The following is an 18,884-nucleotide window of genomic DNA, read 5'->3' on the forward strand; positions in this document are numbered from 1 at the left end:
TTTCACTGCTGAAAGTTCAAACACTGAAGAGCAAATCCACCGAAGCGCAGCTCCACAAGTAAATCTATTTTGCTTTCTTCAAACTGGCAGCAAAACATTTGAATTTAATTCTCATTTGGAATGGAAGATTTTTCGAAAACCAATTATGGATTTATTAAAAGGAATCCACGTTCTAAATTCTCAGTATGGAATCGAATTTAAACAATGCCAATTTTATGATGTCACATTTAGACAGACACACAAATCAGATATTTTTGTGCAGTGAATATGAACATGCAGTGTCTGCTTTCATGTTTGTACAAGACCATAGCATTTCTACAAAGAATGCTATAGACCATTTTGAGGGGTGTAAACTAAAATAATGGTCTCAATGTACTTCCTGTTTTACATTTTTTCATTTCTATAGTTTCCGAGAAGCCAAAAAGAGCCACATATTGATAAATAATGTTTTGATAGCAGTTTTAACATTAAGTTCTAATTGAATTTCCTCTTGTTACAATTATGAAATAGTTTGATAACAAGCAGGAAATGTTCATGGTCCAAGGACATCACCACATTGAAATGGTCTATATTTTAAAGTAAAATAGAGGACATTAGTGTAAGAAATGGTTTGACAAACTCAAAGTGGCATAAACCAAATACTATTGGCCAATTTTTAAAAAAGTGGACGTGGCTTCTCAACATTCCTACCTACCATTTTAGTTTAAAGACATAAACACACTAAATAAAACTGCATGTCTCATCAGACCATCAAGCAAACCTGCTTTAATGATTGTACACTAGGAGAAAATATGACATTGGTTATGAATTATCTTTCAATTTTGTCTCTAATCACAAGAAAGTCCAACCATCTACATAAAACAGCAATGGATGCATCTCTCGTTCTCAGTCTATTTTGTCTTTTGCTTCTTGCGTGCTTGAAACTGTTGGGTTTTGTTCTTGACGGACTTGATGAGCAGTGATAAACTGGGGTCCATGGTTGATGATGATGCTGATGGAGTGTGTGTTTTGTCCTCCTCCTGTGTGTGTTTGCTCCTCCTCGTCTCCTCCTGACTGTGTTTCTCCTCTCGGCGCCGCTGTTTCTCCTCTAAGATGCTCTGCGTGGCTTTGGTCTTCTTGTAGGCTGGGTCAGACGGGTCCAGGTTGTACAGATGAGACGTGAACATCGCCTGAAAACGTGGGTCTTGAACGTCCACCTGGGGAACAATTAAAAATGGGAGTTAACTATGATGATAACTACACTACTGAAGTCTCCCGGAAATAATTATTTTAGGGGAGTGTTAATGACGGGACACATCAAGTCAATGCCAAACAGCTAGCACCAATGAATCCCAACTGCGTTGTCACCTCGCATTGGCTCGCATCCGGACCAAAAAGCTGCACATGAACACATCAAACGGACGAAAGCCGACTAAAACAAGAATCACTTTCTGCACTTCCACCCTGTTTTCACTTTTAGATTGAAAAATGTCACGCAATATATAAACATATGCATATTTAATACACTTCATGGGATCTGTAAATACACTACAGCAGTGGTATTTCAGGACTCTGACCTTAAAGTCGTCTCCTTCCTCCAGAGGCGTGTTGCTCTTCAGCAGTTTCTTCCTCTTCTTCTTGCTCAGGTTCTGATGCTCAACGATCTTGTCATAGTTAAAGTGTTTGTGTTTGTCGTCTTCATCGTCATCCATCAGCAGCTCCATTTCAGCCTAGAGATCAGGACGAGTTAATCAGGACACCTATTTATTTATGTTTTAATGCCATATCAGCAGCGCTGGCTATATTCATGACCACACTTGTACTCAGTATTCAATATTTGATTTGCTATCATAACAAAACATAAAAATAAAAACGCAGAAAGGTCAAATAAGGACTTTCAATTTGTCCTATATTGTACAATTCCTGCAGAAGACACCTTTTAAAACATTTCTCTTCAAATATTTCATGAATAAAAACAATATCTGATACCATTTACAAATATACATTGTATTAAAATATGTTTTATCATCAAAATATTCTTACAAAACTTATAAATAGGTTTCTCTTCGACCTTTCAATAAGTATGAATCTTGAGGAATCTTGTATGTACAACCAAGTCATGTCCATGTTCCAAATGGTAATAATTCATATTCACTTCATAAAATTTGTTGTTTATACATTCATCCCATTCCATTTAGTTAATCATGACATTATTACCCACAAACACACTTGTGGATTAGAGAAACGCACCTTCCGCCTTTCCATTTCCTCCTGTTCTTCTGGCGTCCGCTCCTCTTCCTTCTTCCTGTTCTTCTTGCTCTCTTTGTTTTTCAGGGACGCTGCAGAGACAAGAGTCATCCTCATTTAAAGGGATCCTTCATTATCAAGTTCAAAGTTCTGAGTTTTTTTTACAGAATACATTTTTTAAATTGAAATAGAAATACTATGGAAGTCAATGGTTAGGGGTTTCCAGAGTTCAAAATGAAGGGTGAGAAAGTAACAATTTTAATATTGGGGCAAACTATCCCTTAAAACTCTGTATGAAATTGAAGTTGCGTAGACTTTTATTTCTGTATGTTGATGTACCTTGGCACTAAAGGTCAAACGACAAAAAATAAGGTCAAGAATCTTGGTGTGACTCTGGAGTCAGATCTGAGTTTCAACAGTCATGTCAAAGCAGTCAGTAAATCAGCATACTATCATCTCAAAAACATAGCAAGAATCAGATGCTTTGTTTCTAGTGAAGATTTAGAAAAACTTGTTCATGCTTTTATCAGCAGCAGGGTGGATTACTGTAATGGACTCCTCACTGGTCCTCCTAAAAAGACAGTCAGACAGTTACAGCTCATCCAGAACGCTGCAGCCAGAATTCTAACCAGAACCAGAAAATCCGAGCACATCACACCTGTCCTCAGGTCTTTACACTGGCTACCAGTTACATTCAGAATAGATTTTAAAGTATTATTACTGGTCTATAAATCACTAAATGGACTAGGACCTAAATACATCACAGATATGCTCACTGAATACAAACCTAACAGATCACTCAGATCTTTAGGATCATATAAACTAGAAGTTCCAAGAGTTCAGTCAAAGCAGGGTGAATCAGCTTTCAGCCACTATGCCCCTCGCTGCTGGAATCAGCTTCCAGAAATGATCAGATGTGCTCCAACATTAGGCACATTCAAATCAAGACTGAAAACACACGTGTTTAGCTGTGCCTTTACTGAATGAGCACTGTGCTGCGTCCGACAGATTGCACTATCATGTTTTTCTCTTCTTCTTCATTCTTTTATATCACATTTTACCTGTTTTTATGTTTTGTTTTTACGCACTTTTATTATTTGTTTTTATTTTTATTTTACTTGTTTCTTTTATTCTCGTTTATGTAAAGCACTTTGAATTGCCACTGTGAATGAAATGTGCTATATAAATAAACTTGCCTTGCCTTACTTACAACTAAAACTGAATATTGAGTAGGAGGTAGGGTTTCCATTTTGCGCATCATTCTCTTCTAGAAAACTAACGGTTAGAGAGGGTATTAATTAAGGTTGGGCGATGTCGACCAATTTGCCATGGTACGATGTCTAATGTGAAACATCGCAATGGACGATGGCATCGTCGTCATAGACAGCGGTGAAATTATTATTTATGAATAATCAATTAATTCATAATGAACTCATTATTTGTAGCCTACCATTTCAACTACCTTAGTCTTTATTTTACCCATAACCAAATCATAAAAAAAAGATAAGTTACACACAAATTACCACCACTTTTTCCATGGAACTCTGGCATAAATAGGCAGAGTTATCCGTGTCTTTATAAAGGCGTCGACAAACTTGGTTGGTAAAAATGGTGCACAACCAACAGCAATCACCCAGTAATATCTGAGGTTTTCGCTAAAATTACTAAGTACAAGCTTGAAAGCGAAAGACTGAAGCAGTGTACTGACCCTGTGACACGTTACCCAAAACATTCAAAAGACTGAAGAGTCGTTAGATAGAGACGAGATTAATTAAATATCATGTTTAACAACTATAATGAGACGTGATCCAGCGGTAAATCCTTGATAAACTGTCCGACGTGCACTGCTCTCTGGGGTTTTGTGCTCAAAGCACCCGCTGACTGCCTACTCGTCCGCATATGCTGGAGTGCTTGACAGAATGTGTGTGTGTGGTCACGTAATGTGCGTTTTCAGCAGTATCGTGTGGAAAGAAGGCTGTTCAGAAATCCTGGATGAAACGTCAGTGTGGATGTGGATCGTTTTCGTTCTAAAATGCCATTTTAAAACTAAGATGCATTAATGTAAACGGGGCCTGAGTGTGTATTTTCTGCGAGTGGTTGCTGCTGCGACAGGGGCAGAGGATCACGATGCCGGCTCAGCATCATGATGTCTATCGGTCATTGGCGATTGACGATGGCATTGTCTATCGACCCAACCCTAGTATTAATATGTAATTACAATGAAAACGCTCAGGTTGATGTCAACTAAAGGACCGCCACTCCAAAAGCAGAAGCAAATGGTCAGGCTTTCACTGAAGATTACTACAACAAACACATTTTTTCAGTGGATTAATTTGCCCAGATTAATTATTTCCCTTATGAATAACAGTGTGAGGTAGCAAAATAAACATTGTAAAAACTAATTTCAAGACAATGCTAAGGCCTGCAAATAACAGCTGGTAGGGACAACAAAAAAATTCTTTCTGAGTCTGTGAAATCTTGAACCCTAAAATCTACATAAACCCCCAAGGCATGACATTTCATTCTACATAGGATGAGCCAATTAGAACACAGCCAGCTATATGTTGTATTTCTAAGGGAGGGGCTGCGATGTATAGGAAGTCAACAGACAGAATAGAAGCAGCATAATGAAGGTTAAAAAAACAAATAAATGACTTTTTTTTTTTATCAAAGCAAGAACATCCATCCATGCACCCCATGAATACTGTTGTTAAATATAACAAAGCGTGAGGTGTCAGTGACCTGTGGATACAAGCTCCTCTGTGAAGAAGGGGTCACTGAGGTCAACATCAGGAGGAAGTTCATCATCGCTGATCTGAAGCTCCGCCTCCACCACTTCCTGCACATCACAAGCAAGTCAGGAGGGCAGAAGTAAGGGTAAAGTCTAGATCGGATACGAGGCCGGCCGGAAGTCTGATATACACATCAATATAGCAACATTTTTCATGACCCTGTATTACAATAATTCATATTTTTACAGTACTTTGATGGTTGGGGTTAGGGTTGGGGTAAAAATACTTTATTGGGTAATTTAATAGATAGCATTAATAATACTCTGTACAACTACTGTTTTTACTTTACTCTGATGGTTGGGTTTAGGGTTGGGGTAGGGGTAGACGATAATAAAATACAATACATGGGAAATTTAATAAATAATATATATAATTCTCGTTAACGTCCGGTCGCAACCATATCTGATCTAGCAACAACCAGAAATGAGGAGCAAACATTGTGGTTATTCCTCAGGAACATGTTTACCTTCTTTCCTTTCCTTTTCTCCTTCTTTTTCTCCTTTTTCTTCTCCAGGAACTCTTCCCATGGAGTCAGTCTGTCTTTGCCCATCATTTTCTTCTTCACGAGGTTTTCAGTTGATTCTTTCAGCCCTTAAAAATAATAAAACATAAAGTGATTAAACTCACCTAAATTTATAAATATATTTGATTGCACTGAATAATATATGAGGCTTTTGTTTACTTAAAAAAATAATAATAATACTTACATATATTACTTTATAATACTTTATACTATACTATAATATATATATATATATATATATATATATATATATATATATATATATATATATATATATATATATATATATATATATATTTATACAACAGTTCTGTCTGGTTCTTGAATCTGATTGGCTGATAGCCGTGATATATTTAAGTAATATCAGCACCCGTACAGCCTATTTACCCTTTGTGTATTACTCCGCCAACATACAGCCAGCAACAAGCAGACACTACAGATCTAAAGTGTCGTTAGAATCTTTAAAAGATGCTTGCTTAGCTGTTTAACTGTCAGCTGATTTTGATTTGAATGATATGATATGATTTGAATCCAACGCGGAAGAAAGTAGTTCCTCATACAAAAGGGTTTTTGAGACTCTCCATGTTTGATTTTGTTTTTATATACACAATTATGCCGTCAAACTGTTGTATAAACGCAATATCACACTCGTAGCATTGCGATATAGCTGTATATCGGCACTGGTGGGGGCACTAAGGCACTCCAACCAGTGCCGATATACAGCCATATCCCACTGCTACTCGTGTGATATTGCTCATATATACAACGGCTCTGTCTGGTTCTTGAATATAATAGGCTGATAGCTGAGCGATATTCTGCAATAACAGCACTCGTACAACTTCTGTGTATTACTACGCACACACAGAGTGACAGCAGATCAATAAACTCACTACAGATTGATAAATATTGCAGCTGTTGGACAACAAAATGTACTTCTAAGGCTTTTTTTAGTCAAGAATGTAGTTGATTAGATTGCAACTATGCAGTTTATTTATAAGGATAGTGCCTATTTTAAAATCTTTATAATTTTGGAAATTGGCAGCCATACTGAGCAAAGCAAAGACGGTTGCACCACAAGATGGTGACAGAGACCGCATAATAAGTCCTAAGGAGAGAAAAACTTAGCGTTTTCTTTTGGTATTCGAAACTTCGGCTGATCAAATCATTACAGAGCAGGTAAGTGACACTAAGTCGATCTCTCTCTCTCTTGTATGTTGTAGTGCTGTATTTATACCATAGTAATCTGCTAGTGTTTGCTTTGTTTTGTTTTTTTTTAATTATTGTGATCTCCCGATTGCAAGAGAAATACTTGGAAATCTCTGTAGAGTGATGGCATCTCATCCCGTTTAGCCTTATAATCTTTTTGTCGTTTTGTCACCACTCTAGACATTACGCTAGAGAATCATTCAACACTAGCTCTAAGGTGACATTTGTGATGTAGCAACTGTTTCTGTTCTGACGGTCAGAAGAATGGCGGAAGAAAGTAGTTCCTTGTACAAAAGAATTTTTGAAACTTTTTGTGTTTGGTTTTCTTTTTATATACATGATTATGCTGTTGAACTGTTGTATAAACGTAATATCACACTCCTAGCAGAGCAATATGGCTGTATATCGTCACTGGTGGGACACTAAAGCCTGATTTATACTTCTGCGTCAGGTGACCGGCGTAACCAGCGCGGCGCAGGCAACGCGCGTGGCTGTGCATTTATACTTCTGCGCGCTGTCTCTGTCGGTCTGCATTAACACTTCCTAAACGCTAGTTGGCAGTGAGGTGTAAATGTTCCTCTGTGTCGAGTTTCTTCGCTACTTTTTTGCTTTTCCTGAACACTTCCGGGATGTTCAAGTGGCTCAAACTCGCTCATTTTGAGGCAGGAACCGGCGGACGTGCAACAACTTTAACTATGAGGTAAACACAAAACAAAACTTTCCATCCGGAGCTCCTTCACGGGACTCCACACTTGTAAACAATCGTTCGCGCGGCTCTCGGTCCCGCCCAGACTCGTCAGCGCTACTGAGCCGACCAATCACAGAGCTTACGCTACGCGTCGTTGCGACGTGTAGTTACATTTTTTGAGAGGTGCACGTCAGTGACGGCGATGGCCACGTGAAGGGCTATGCTTCAGCGCCGTAGCATACGTCGGTGTTTGATGCAGAAGTATAAATCAGCCTTAAGACATGCCTCCCACCAGTGCCACTATACAGCGATGTTGCACTGCTACTCGTGTGATATTGCTCATATACATCACAAAATTTTAATAAAAAAACTATGTGTTTTTTGTTTTTATTTTATTTATATGTATGATACTATATAATAAATTATTAATAAATCATAGTATATTTGTTACATACAAAACAAATTTGTTGCGTGGGGCTTGTATCTTCTGTTCTGCATCTCAGCTCTTAATACTAAAATGTATTATATTAATAATGTCATTATAACATTACAATTAAAAGTAAATTATAAAGCATTAAAAATATAGTATAGTGTAATTATACATAATATATGTAACGCATACAGAAGTCGATCGAAAAAAGTGAATTAAAGATTTCCTAAGACCAAGCAAGTTTTGTTTCTGGTTTTAGGACGACTTTGATCAAAGTTTTTAATTATTGAACATTAATCTTAGGAATGAGTTGAGAGGTAAACTCTGTTACCTGGCACCCATGTGATCTCCATGTTCATGTTGTTGTCGTCATCCTCCTTCTTCTTGTCTTTGTCCTGAATGCTCTTCAATAATTCTCTGTATTTATCAATCTGCCCTGAGCCTTTCTTCCCTTTACTGGCCTTCTTCTCCTCCGGCAGAGACTCAACCGGCTTCACGGCTGAAAGAACATTCAAAACCTCTAAACAACATCGGCAACAGCTCAGGATAATGTTCACATATGAGTTATGATCGGGGCCACACAGAATCTCTGCACTTTATTTTTGCTATTTTTAGCACAGAATTGTGTGCGGATTTTTGCTAACATAATTTTGAGTGTGTAGGAGCATAATAATAACAAATAATAATACTTTTATATTTTTATTTATGGCTTAAAATGCAAATTCAATGAATTAGAACCACTTGTTATTACAGTAGGCTAATAATTATGACTTCAACTGTATTTATTAATGTATATATATATATATTCAACTAAATAAATATATAACTGTATAGATGAATGACAGGGTTTTTTGCAGATTTCTGGGGGTGCAGATGCAGTCAGGGTCGAGTTTTGACTGACCTTTTGTCTGCTCCTCCTCCTCATCCTCATCTTCCTCACTGGATGAAGCCAGATAAGCCTTGAAGTCCATGTCCAGTAGCTCGTCTTTATTGAACTTGCGGCAGAGAGCAGAAACACGGTCGTGATCCGTCTCATCCCACGTCAGCTCCACCTAAACACACACACACACACACACACACAAACACACACACACACACACACACACACACACACACACACACACACACACACACACACACACGTTAGTAAACGGCAGGGTTAATGGCTCAGATATGAATTCGTGTGCAGCGTCACAGACCTTGGAGGTGGTAGTGGCTGTCGATGTGAAAAGTTTGGGTTTGTAGGAGCCATAATCCACATCCGTCGCTCGGTCCTTTGGCTCATCGTCAAACGTCACATCATCAGGAATGAACCTGGAAAGCAAAAGTAAACAACCTATTGAAGCAATATGATATGGTAAATGATTTGTTCAATCGATTCATTCAAAACCGCTGAATCATTTATAAATGAACAGATTCATTTTATAAATAGATTGAGTCGCTGATTAAAGAAATTAATTCAAAACAGCTGATTCATTAAGAAATGATGAGACTCGCTTTATGTATAGATTGAGGGTGCTTTCACACCTGTGAATCGATTCAGTTGTTCCGAAACAGAGATTACAATTGTTACATTGTTGCTCTTTGCTCTTGGAGCGGTTCGCTTTCACACGGCAAAGTTTCTAATCGGACCAAAAGAGCTAAAACAAGTCACGTGCGAGTAAACTCTCCTTACATTGGTCAGAGTGTCAGGGTTTATTTTGCAGTGTCCCGCTCAGCTGTCAGGAGAGGTGGTGGTTTGGTGGTGATTGACAGGGTGCGAGCGCGCGACGTGTCTGAGGAGAGACACGGTGGGGAGGGGTGAGAAGGGTGCGTGACGATGCCTATTTGAGGACCGGGAGGGAGACGCGAGATTACCGGGAGATCATCACTCATTTGCGGGCATCCAGAGACTCGCGAAACTTCCCGCCCTACTCATAATTCTCTCTTCATATAGCCGTAAGCCTATTACATATCCATAAAACACTGTAATATAACCGCGCTCGGATCGGATCGCTTTCTCACTGCAATCGAACCGCTCCAGGGTTCGTTTCAATCGAGCCGAGACCACCTCATTCAAGCGATCTCAGATCGATTAGTTTGGCGCGGAACAGAGCGCGATTGCCCTGTTCACATATGCCAAACGAACCGCGCTAACTGGGCAAACGAGATACGTTCCAAAACAAAAGTGTAGGTGTGAAAGCACCCTGAGTCTCTGACTCGAATGATTCACTCAAAACTGCTGATTCATTAAGAAATGAAGAGATTTTCTTTATTAATAGAATTTGTCACTGACTCAAAGATCCATTCAAAAGAGACTCACTTTCGAAATGATTCATTCATAAGAGCCAATTCAGTATGAAATTAAAAGAATCATCTTATGAATAGATTGAGCCATTGAATCAAACAATTTATTTAAAGCAGCTGATTCATTAAGAAATTAATTGATTCTCTTTAAGAATGCATTATCGAGTTAATGACTCATTCAATTCATTGCAATCAGCTGATTCATTAAGAAATGAAGAGGCTTGCTTGATGAATACATTGAGTTTTGATAAAAAAAAATAAAAAACAATTGTCATTTTAAACAAAAGTTTTGAGTGTGTGTATGTGTATGTGTGTGTGTGTGTGTGTGTGTGTGTGTGTGTGTGTGAGTGTGTTAATGTAAGTTTCTGACCGCAGGTCAATCATGGAGCAGCTGGTCTCATACTCAATGCCGTCACACTCCTCGTAAATCTTCGACGCCGTTTCAGCAGAGTCACACTCCACCACGGCATAATAATACCTCAGACGCTTGAACTGATAGTCGCGCACTTTCTCTCTGTAGATCCTGAAAAACACACGAAAGACATTCATTGTACATCTCTGAACTGACTTACATGATACAAAAATTATGTTTAATATTTCAAAGGTTTAATATGTATATATATATATGGTTCACCCAAAATGAAAATTTCTTACTATTCACCTTAGTTTATCTTCAAAACACAATAGGAGATCCTCCCTCATCCTCTATACACAAGGTCCTGAGACGATCAAAGTTCAGAAAAGAAACCAAAAACATTGTCAAAACTTTGTTTGTGACTTCAGTGTTTCAACTGTAACCCCACTGCTAAAGAAACCCAACCTGGACCATACGCTACTTGAAAACTACAGACCAGTATCCCTGCTTCCATTCATGGCCAAGATTCTGGAGAAAGTAGTGTTCAATCAAGTCCTGGACTTTCTTACTCAAAACAATCTCATGGACAACAAGCAATCCGGCTTTAAGAAAGGCCACTCAACTGAGACTGCCCTGCTCTCGGTCGTGGAGGATCTCAGACTGGCTAAAGCAGACTCTAAATCATCAGTCCTCATTTTGCTGGACTTGTCAGCTGCTTTTGACACTGTCAACCACCAGATCCTGCTATCTACGCTTGAGTCACTGGGCGTTGCGGGCACTGTTATACAATGGTTTAGATCTTACCTCTCTGACAGGTCATTCAGGGTGTCTTGGAGGGGAGAGGTGTCCAACCTACAGCATCTAAACACTGGGGTACCTCAAGGCTCTGTTCTTGGGCCACTTCTCTTCTCCATCTACACATCATCTCTAGGACCAGTCATCCAGAGACATGGATTCTCCTACCACTGCTATGCTGATGACACCCAGCTATACCTCTCTTTTCATCCTGATGATCCCTCGGTTCCAGCTCGTATCTCAGCCTGCCTGTTGGATATTTCACACTGGATGAAAGATCATCATCTTCAGCTGAACCTCGCAAAAACGGAAATGCTTGTAGTTTCTGCCAACCCGACTCTACACCATAACTTTTCAATCCAGATGGATGGGGCAACCATTACTGCATCCAAAATGGTGAAAAGCCTTGGAGTAACGATTGATGACCAACTAAACTTCTCTGACCACATTTCTAGAACTGCTCGATCGTGCAGATTTGCACTCTATAACATCAGAAAGATCCGACCCTTCTTATCTGAACATGCAGCTCAACTCCTTGTTCAAGCTCTTGTTCTCTCCAAACTGGATTACTGCAACTCTATACTAGCTGGGCTTCCAGCTAACTCTATCAAGCCTCTTCAACTGCTCCAGAATGCAGCAGCACGAGTTGTCTTCAATGAACCTAAACGAGCACATGTCACTCCGCTGCTAGTCCGTTTGCACTGGCTGCCAGTTGCGGCTCGCATCAAATTCAAAACTCTGATGTTTGCCTACAAAGTGACTTCTGGCCTAGCACCTTCTTATCTGCACTCACTTCTGCAGATCTATGTGCCCTCCAGAAACTTGCGTTCTGTGAATGAACGTCGCCTCGTGGTTCCATCCCAAAGAGGGAAAAAATCACTTTCGCGAACGCTCACGCTCAATCTGCCCAGTTGGTGGAATGAACTCCCTAACTGCATCAGAACAGCAGAGTCACTCGCTATTTTCAAGAAACGACTAAAAACTCAACTATTTAGTCTCCACTTCACTTCCTAAGCTGCAATTGCCTCTTTGAATATCACACTAATTGTACAAAAAAAAAAAAAAAAAAAAAAAAAAAACTACTAACACTTCCCTTCTTAGACTTTACAGACCTGAAACTTGCCTTTAGTACTTATTCATTGTTGCTCTTAGTTGTGTAAATTGCTTCCTTGTCCTCATTTGTAAGTCGCTTTGGATAAAAGCGTCTGCTAAATGACTAAATGTAAATGTAAATGTAAATGTAAATACAAAGCTCCAATAAAAATTTGGTTTACCAAAATAAAACGGAAAAACAACATCTTTGTTCATTAGGTCAGAGTTTGCATTTACTATGGCCAATGCAACATATTGCTTTAAAAGTCAGATATTGGTGCACAGAGTGATTTTTATATGTTTTTTTGTACACAAACTGGTTTGCATGATTACAGTCGAACCACTGAAGTCACATTGAAAGTTTTGAACCTTTAATTTTCTGGATTTCTCAGAACCACTGCTCTCTATAGAGGACGAGAGCTTTCTGAGTTCATGTCAAATATCTTATCTTTTAGAACAAACGCAGATCTCAGGGGATTGGAATGACATGAGGGTGAGAAATTAATAATAAAAGCAAATTTAACATTTTTGGGTGAACTACCCCTTTAACACACTAGGAGGACAGAAAGATAGAGTGTGTGTCCTTTACCTTTGCTCATCAGTGTCTGCGTCAGGGTTTTCTGGGAGGCTGCTGAGCTCCAGTGGACCCTGAGTCTGTTCAGCGTGAATCCTCTCCTTCCCAAACTCAGACGGATAGACCTGACAAAACAACACAACTGAGAATCACATCTGACTGAGCTGATTGTGAGGCTGTGGGAGAAGGTGAAGGAACAGTTACCGTCACGGACAGCACAACGCCTCCTTTGGGCTTAAATGAGTTGAAGAGAGCCAGGAGATCTTTAGCCTTCAGTCGGTCCCAGTCCATGTTACAGACCGCCAACCGCCGGGACGTCTAAACAGACACACAGAAGATTACAAATACACAAATTCTGAGCAAAAATCGAAAAACTTACACAGACAAAAGTTTGTTTATTTGTATTATTTTATAAATCGCTCAATTTCTGTAATAAATTTATATGTTCAATAGTATATATTGCATTTTATTACTAATGCAATATACAGTTGAAGTCAGAATTATTAGCCCCCTTTATTTTTTTTTTTCTTCTTTTTTAAATATTTTCCAAACGATGTTTAACAAAGCAAGGACGTTTTCACAGTATGTCTGATAATATTTTTTCTTCTGGAAAAAGTCTTATTTGTTTTATTTCAGCTTGAATAAGAGCAGTTTTGAATTTTTTATGAACCATTTTAGGGACAAAATTATTAGCCCCTTTAAGCTATATTTTTTCTCGATAATCTACAGAACAAACTACTGTTATACAATAACTTGACTAATTACCCTAACCTGCTTAGTTAACTTAATTAACCTAGTTAAGCCTTTAAATGTCACTTTAAGCTGTATAGAAGTGTCTTGAAAAATATCTAGTCAAATATTATTTACTGTCATCATGGTAAAGATAAAATAAATCAGTTATTAGAAATGAGTTATTAAAACTATTATGTTATCCGTTAAACAAAAGTTGGGGAAAAAATAAACAAGCGGTCTAATAATTTAGGGGGGCTAATAATTCTGACTTCAACTGTATATTACCAGAGATGGATTTAACCAATAAGTGAGGTAAGCAGATTATTAGAGTCCCAAGAAAATTGGGGGCCCCCAAATAAATACCTAAAATTGTACCTATAAATATAAATACATATTTTCTATTTGTATAATATAACATTTTCTAAACATAATTGTTTAAATAACTCATTTCTAAATCTCTCTTTATATATATATATATATATATATAATTATTATAATTAATTTTTGCCATGATGACAGTCAGATAATTAGGCAGGTTAGGGTATAACAATGGTTTGTTCTGTAGACTATCGAAAAAAATAGCTTAAAGGGGCTAATAATATTGACCTTAAGATTCATTTAAAAACTTTTAAAAAGATTTTATTCTAGCTAAAATCAAACAAATAAATCTTTCTCCATAAGAAAAAATATTATCACACATACTTTGAAAATATCTTACTCTGTTAAACATCATTTGGGAAATATTAAAAAAAGAAAAAAAACATTCAAAGGGGGCTAATAACTCTGACTTCAACTGTGTGTGTGTGTGTGTGTGTGTGTGTGTGTGTGTGTGTATAAATATATAAGATTAAACATTTCTAAATCTATGCAATTGCTTTGTACTTCATTCCATAACAAATAAATAAACAGCAAAAACTGTTTTTACTGTGTTACAAAACTCAAATAAACACAGCCGTGGTGAGCAGAAGCACATTCTCTCGACAGAAAACGAAACATTTTCAAGGCATTTTTCTTACATCATCACTGCGTGGAGCGTCTTTCCACATCTCTCCCCAGTCATGCTCGATCTCCTCCTTCTCACGCTGTAGCAAATCCTCCACCTCATCACCTTCATCCTCCTCGTCTTCATCCGAGCTGGTCTCAATGTTCCCCTTCCCTCTGGCCAGATCAGGCCCACTGTCACTCTCTTCTTCATCATCATCATCATCATCATCATCATCCTCTTCAACACCAGATTCCACATCCTCATCTGTAAAACCCATAGAGGTGTTATTAGAGGTGTAGAAGACGCACCAAACACGAAAGAAAACGCCCCGGAGTTTGACGTCATCCTCCTGTGACACTTTCACTATCCCGCATTCAGAAATGATTCCTCACAGCAAACCTAAACAATCTGTAGCGACAATTTCACACACGGCGTGTCTCAATGATAAAACCAAGAAGAAAAAAACAGTTTCGACGTTTCCCTGCAGTCACTGAATTGTTGCATGGATTGCGTCATCAGATTCTGCGCTCCTATTGGTTCTTGGATTGACGCTCATTGTAGCTGTTGACAATGCAGGAAAGTGTCTTTAATCTTCTGACACTGCCAGAACTTCATCTGAGGAAAAATCTGATCGCAACGGGCACTCAGAGGCTGTCAGTGAACATGTCAAACCAACGATCAAAGATCACCGATTTTAGCCCAGGATTTCAGAAATCTTTTAAGATTTCCCAAATTTGTCTCAGATGACAAAATCCTTGCTGAAATCTCACAGTGTGAGCACGACTTAAGCCAAGACAGTCCCCAATAAAGAAAAATTAATCGATTTGCAATGAATATTGGGCCAATAGGAAAAGCTTACCTTCTTCATATACTCTCACTCCCTTTTTAGTTTTCTTTGCTTCTTTATTCCTCTGGATTTTCTGCTCTTCTTCTTGTTCAGATTCATCGCTCTCCCCCTCCTCCTCCTCATAATCATCATCATCCTCCTCAACTTCAGCTTCCTTGTCAGCCTCGAAGCCTCTTTTCTCTTTCTGTTCTTCCTCAGTTTTTTCTTCATCTTCATCATCATCATCATCATCAGACTGTTCGGAGTCAGAGAGCTTGTAGAAGCGCTTCAGGTCCTCAGTGGAGGTGTGTTTGACGGGTCGACCGCGTTTGTCCACCGTATACTTCAGTTTGAAGCGCTCATCGTGAAACATGGACTGGAAGCGCTTGTCGATCTTGATTTTGCGCTCTTTGTTGGGCATCTCCCAGAAACGAGGGTCCTTCTTGACCTTAGAGAAGCGATCATCGCCGCTTGCAGTGTTTTTGGAGGTCATGATGCCAAACTGGAAGCAGAAACCTGTGGAAAAAACAAAACAGAAAAAGTTTATTTTAGGTGCAAGAAGAAACACGACTTTCAGGCACCATTGGAATGTGTCATGTGTTTTATTATATGTATTTATTTTGTTTTATTCATTTTCCTTCAGCTTAGTCTCTATTTTAGAGGTCGCCACAGCGGAATGAACCTCCAACTATTCCAGCATATGTTTTATGCAGCGGATGCCCTTCCAGCCGCAACACAGTATTGGGAAACACCCCATAGGCGGAGCGTGTGTAAGACTTGGGAAGGCTTAGCTTACTTTTATTATTATTATGTACATTACAGGTCAGGTTATTATTATGTACATTTGGGGTCAGTTGATTTTAAATGTTTTGAAATAAGCTTCTCCTGCTCACCAAAGCTGCATTTATTTAATCAAAAACACAGTACAAATTGTAAAATTGTGAAATGTTATTGCACTATAAAATTACTGTTAAAAAAAGTTTATCATTTCATTTAATCATTTATTTCAGTGATTTTAATAATGAATTTTCAGCTTCATTCCTCCAGTCACACTCTAATATTAATTATTATTATTATTAGTAGTAGTAGTAGTAATAGTAATAAAAGCAACAAGGAGTAATAACTTCATTTGAAACTACATAAAGTGAGTAATAAATATTTAATAAATAAGTATTTAACAATTTAACCATTTTTCTTCATATTTAATTAATGCCGCCTCGATAAACAGAATAATTTTAATAAAAATGTGAAATAAAATGATTAGTTAATAAAAATAAACTGAACCCAAACTTTTGACCGGTAGTGTAGATCAGTGGGTGAGTTTAATAATATAGTTCTCTCTTCTTTATCAGTCACAAATCTTTTTAAATGCATTAAAGAGCAGAGCATATATATTAGGCCTACCCTGGAGTTTGTTTCCCCTCCGCCTATGAAACACCCATAAACTCTCATTTAACATAATAGTTTAATTTGTAAATAAAGACAAGTTACATTGTCAATCAAACTTTATTTTAATCAAATGTTGACATTTTTTGTTGTCGTTTGAAACATTAAACAACTTGCTTTGCATTTATTTTGCAAATTTAATGTGATGCAGACATGAAAATGAGAAGTTTTGCATTTGATTTCATAATAAACACAAACACACTACACAAATGCAATGAAGCTATTATAATGCAAACTAATTATGGAGACAAAAAAGTGGTTCAACTTCTTTTTAAAGAATAAAAAAGTTAAATAACACAACGAATCAGCCTAAAATCAACTTTCAGATAAGCAAACAAACAAATAAATTCTGTAGATTATTTTTTTAAAAGTTTTTCCCCACAAAGGCTCTCTCAATAACAGAGCATATAGTCAATTGATACTTAATATTGCTATATATATATATATATATATATATATATATATATATATATATATATAATGTTTTATGTTAATTGACAGAATGTGTTTTCTTTCCTCTTATTTCCACCGCACACATCTGCACTGAATTGCTTCATTGACAAGTAAATAAAACAATGAACGTTTCGCTACGTGTTCACTAATGTATCACAGTATTGCTATTAATGAAACACGCTCAAACATTCAGTCATAACTGACTGCACGACAAATAAAAGACTTATTTAAAGGCCAGCACTGACCTGCTGAGTTTTCGTGCGATATTACAGCTCCGAGCTTAGCCACACACGTGTTTACCCGTGATGCTTCACTCTTTCCGTGACCACGTTTGAAGCTCCGCCCTTACTTGACTACGGCGAGACATAAAGCTCAAAACACACCGGACGACGACGGACATAACAAATCTGTGGGACGATTGTACATTTACATTGATTCATTTTCTTTTCGGCTTAGTCCCTTTATTAATCAGGGGTCACCACAGCGGAATGAACCGCCGAATGTATATTTGTATTAAATTTAATTAAATACAGATTAATTAAGTTCTAAACTGATGTCAGTTTAAACCTTAATTAATCTAAAAATGTTAAAAAAAAAAAAAAATCTAACATAAAACCAAAATTGTTCAACATTACTAGAACATTTGATGAAAATAAAATAAAAATACTCTACAATATTACTTCAAAAATTTATCAAAACCTATTAAACCTATAACAATTAAAAAGTTCTTTTTTATATATATGTAGTTTCATAAAAAAAATTAATAACCGAAATAAAAGTGTGAAAATGTAATCATATTTTACTTTAGCTATAGTTCAATATTAAACTGATGTACAGTATTACCTTTTAAAAACTAAAAGAAACACAAAAATAAATTCACCAAATATCAGCATTACAATCATTTACTAGTTAAAATGAAATGGAAAATATAAGATAATATTAAAGTATAATGGTATATTTTTCTTTACTTATATAGGATTAGGCTATATTAAAGTATAATGGTATATTTTTGTTTACTTAAATAGGATTATATTAAAATATAATGGTATATTATATTTTTATTGACTTATATACCATTATATTACAGAATTTAAAATATATATATATTTTAAATAATCAATTAATTAATCAAAAATGTCCATAAATTGACTTAAAACGTTACTTAAAATTAACTTTAACTGTTATAAAATGTAAAGTGTTAAAACACACACACGCACACATTTTTTACAGTTTGTACTTATTTTTATTTAATGTAAATTACAGTTTCAATTTTTTATTACAGTTTTTAATTTAACATACATCGTTATACAGTACTATATAAACATAAATTCCTGCAAATTATCAAAAATCTAAAATCATACACTGAAAATATCCTAAAGTTTACTATAATAACGCTGACCTGGTGCTTTTACTGTATTTAGACACTTTTGCAGTTGTAAAATGGACGCTGTTTTCTATAGCACTTTACCTAATAT

The 18,884-nt window shown here is 37.0% G+C and overlaps 1 protein-coding gene across 1 annotated transcript; it reads right to left on the reverse strand.

The window, feature by feature from the left end:
* Window positions 1-750: 750 nt before the first annotated feature.
* Window positions 751-17,732, reverse strand: esf1 (ESF1, nucleolar pre-rRNA processing protein, homolog (S. cerevisiae)). Its single transcript, NM_199745.2, has 14 exons — window positions 17,655-17,732; window positions 15,544-16,026; window positions 14,716-14,948; window positions 13,172-13,285; window positions 12,983-13,092; window positions 10,522-10,674; window positions 9,065-9,179; window positions 8,767-8,917; window positions 8,197-8,364; window positions 5,485-5,609; window positions 4,969-5,065; window positions 2,230-2,318; window positions 1,557-1,709; window positions 751-1,196 (listed from the first exon to the last, which is right to left on the reverse strand). Exons 2-14 carry the CDS (start codon window positions 16,001-16,003, stop codon window positions 891-893), a joined length of 2,274 nt encoding a protein of 757 aa, NP_956039.2. The 5' UTR covers window positions 16,004-16,026; window positions 17,655-17,732; the 3' UTR covers window positions 751-890.
* Between the last annotated feature and the right edge of the window lie 1,152 nt (window positions 17,733-18,884).

The sequence above is a fragment of the Danio rerio genome, chromosome 1 (assembly GCF_049306965.1).
Source record: "Danio rerio strain Tuebingen ecotype United States chromosome 1, GRCz12tu, whole genome shotgun sequence".
In the NCBI taxonomy this organism is placed as follows: Eukaryota; Metazoa; Chordata; class Actinopteri; order Cypriniformes; family Danionidae; genus Danio; species Danio rerio.

What these genes read in the sequence shown, in the direction of transcription:
- esf1 (NM_199745.2), bottom strand. Translation starts at nt 16,003, where the DNA reads ATGACCTCCAAAAACACTGCAAGCGGCGATGATCGCTTCTCTAAGGTC. An exon ending in AGTGAGAGTATATGAAGAAG is followed by an intron (nt 14,949 to 15,543) that starts GTAAGCTTTTCC and finishes TGGGTTTTACAG; the next exon opens with ATGAGGATGTGGAATCTGGT. An exon ending in TGCTCCATGATTGACCTGCG is followed by an intron (nt 9,180 to 10,521) that starts GTCAGAAACTTA and finishes TTTGCTTTCCAG; the next exon opens with GTTCATTCCTGATGATGTGA.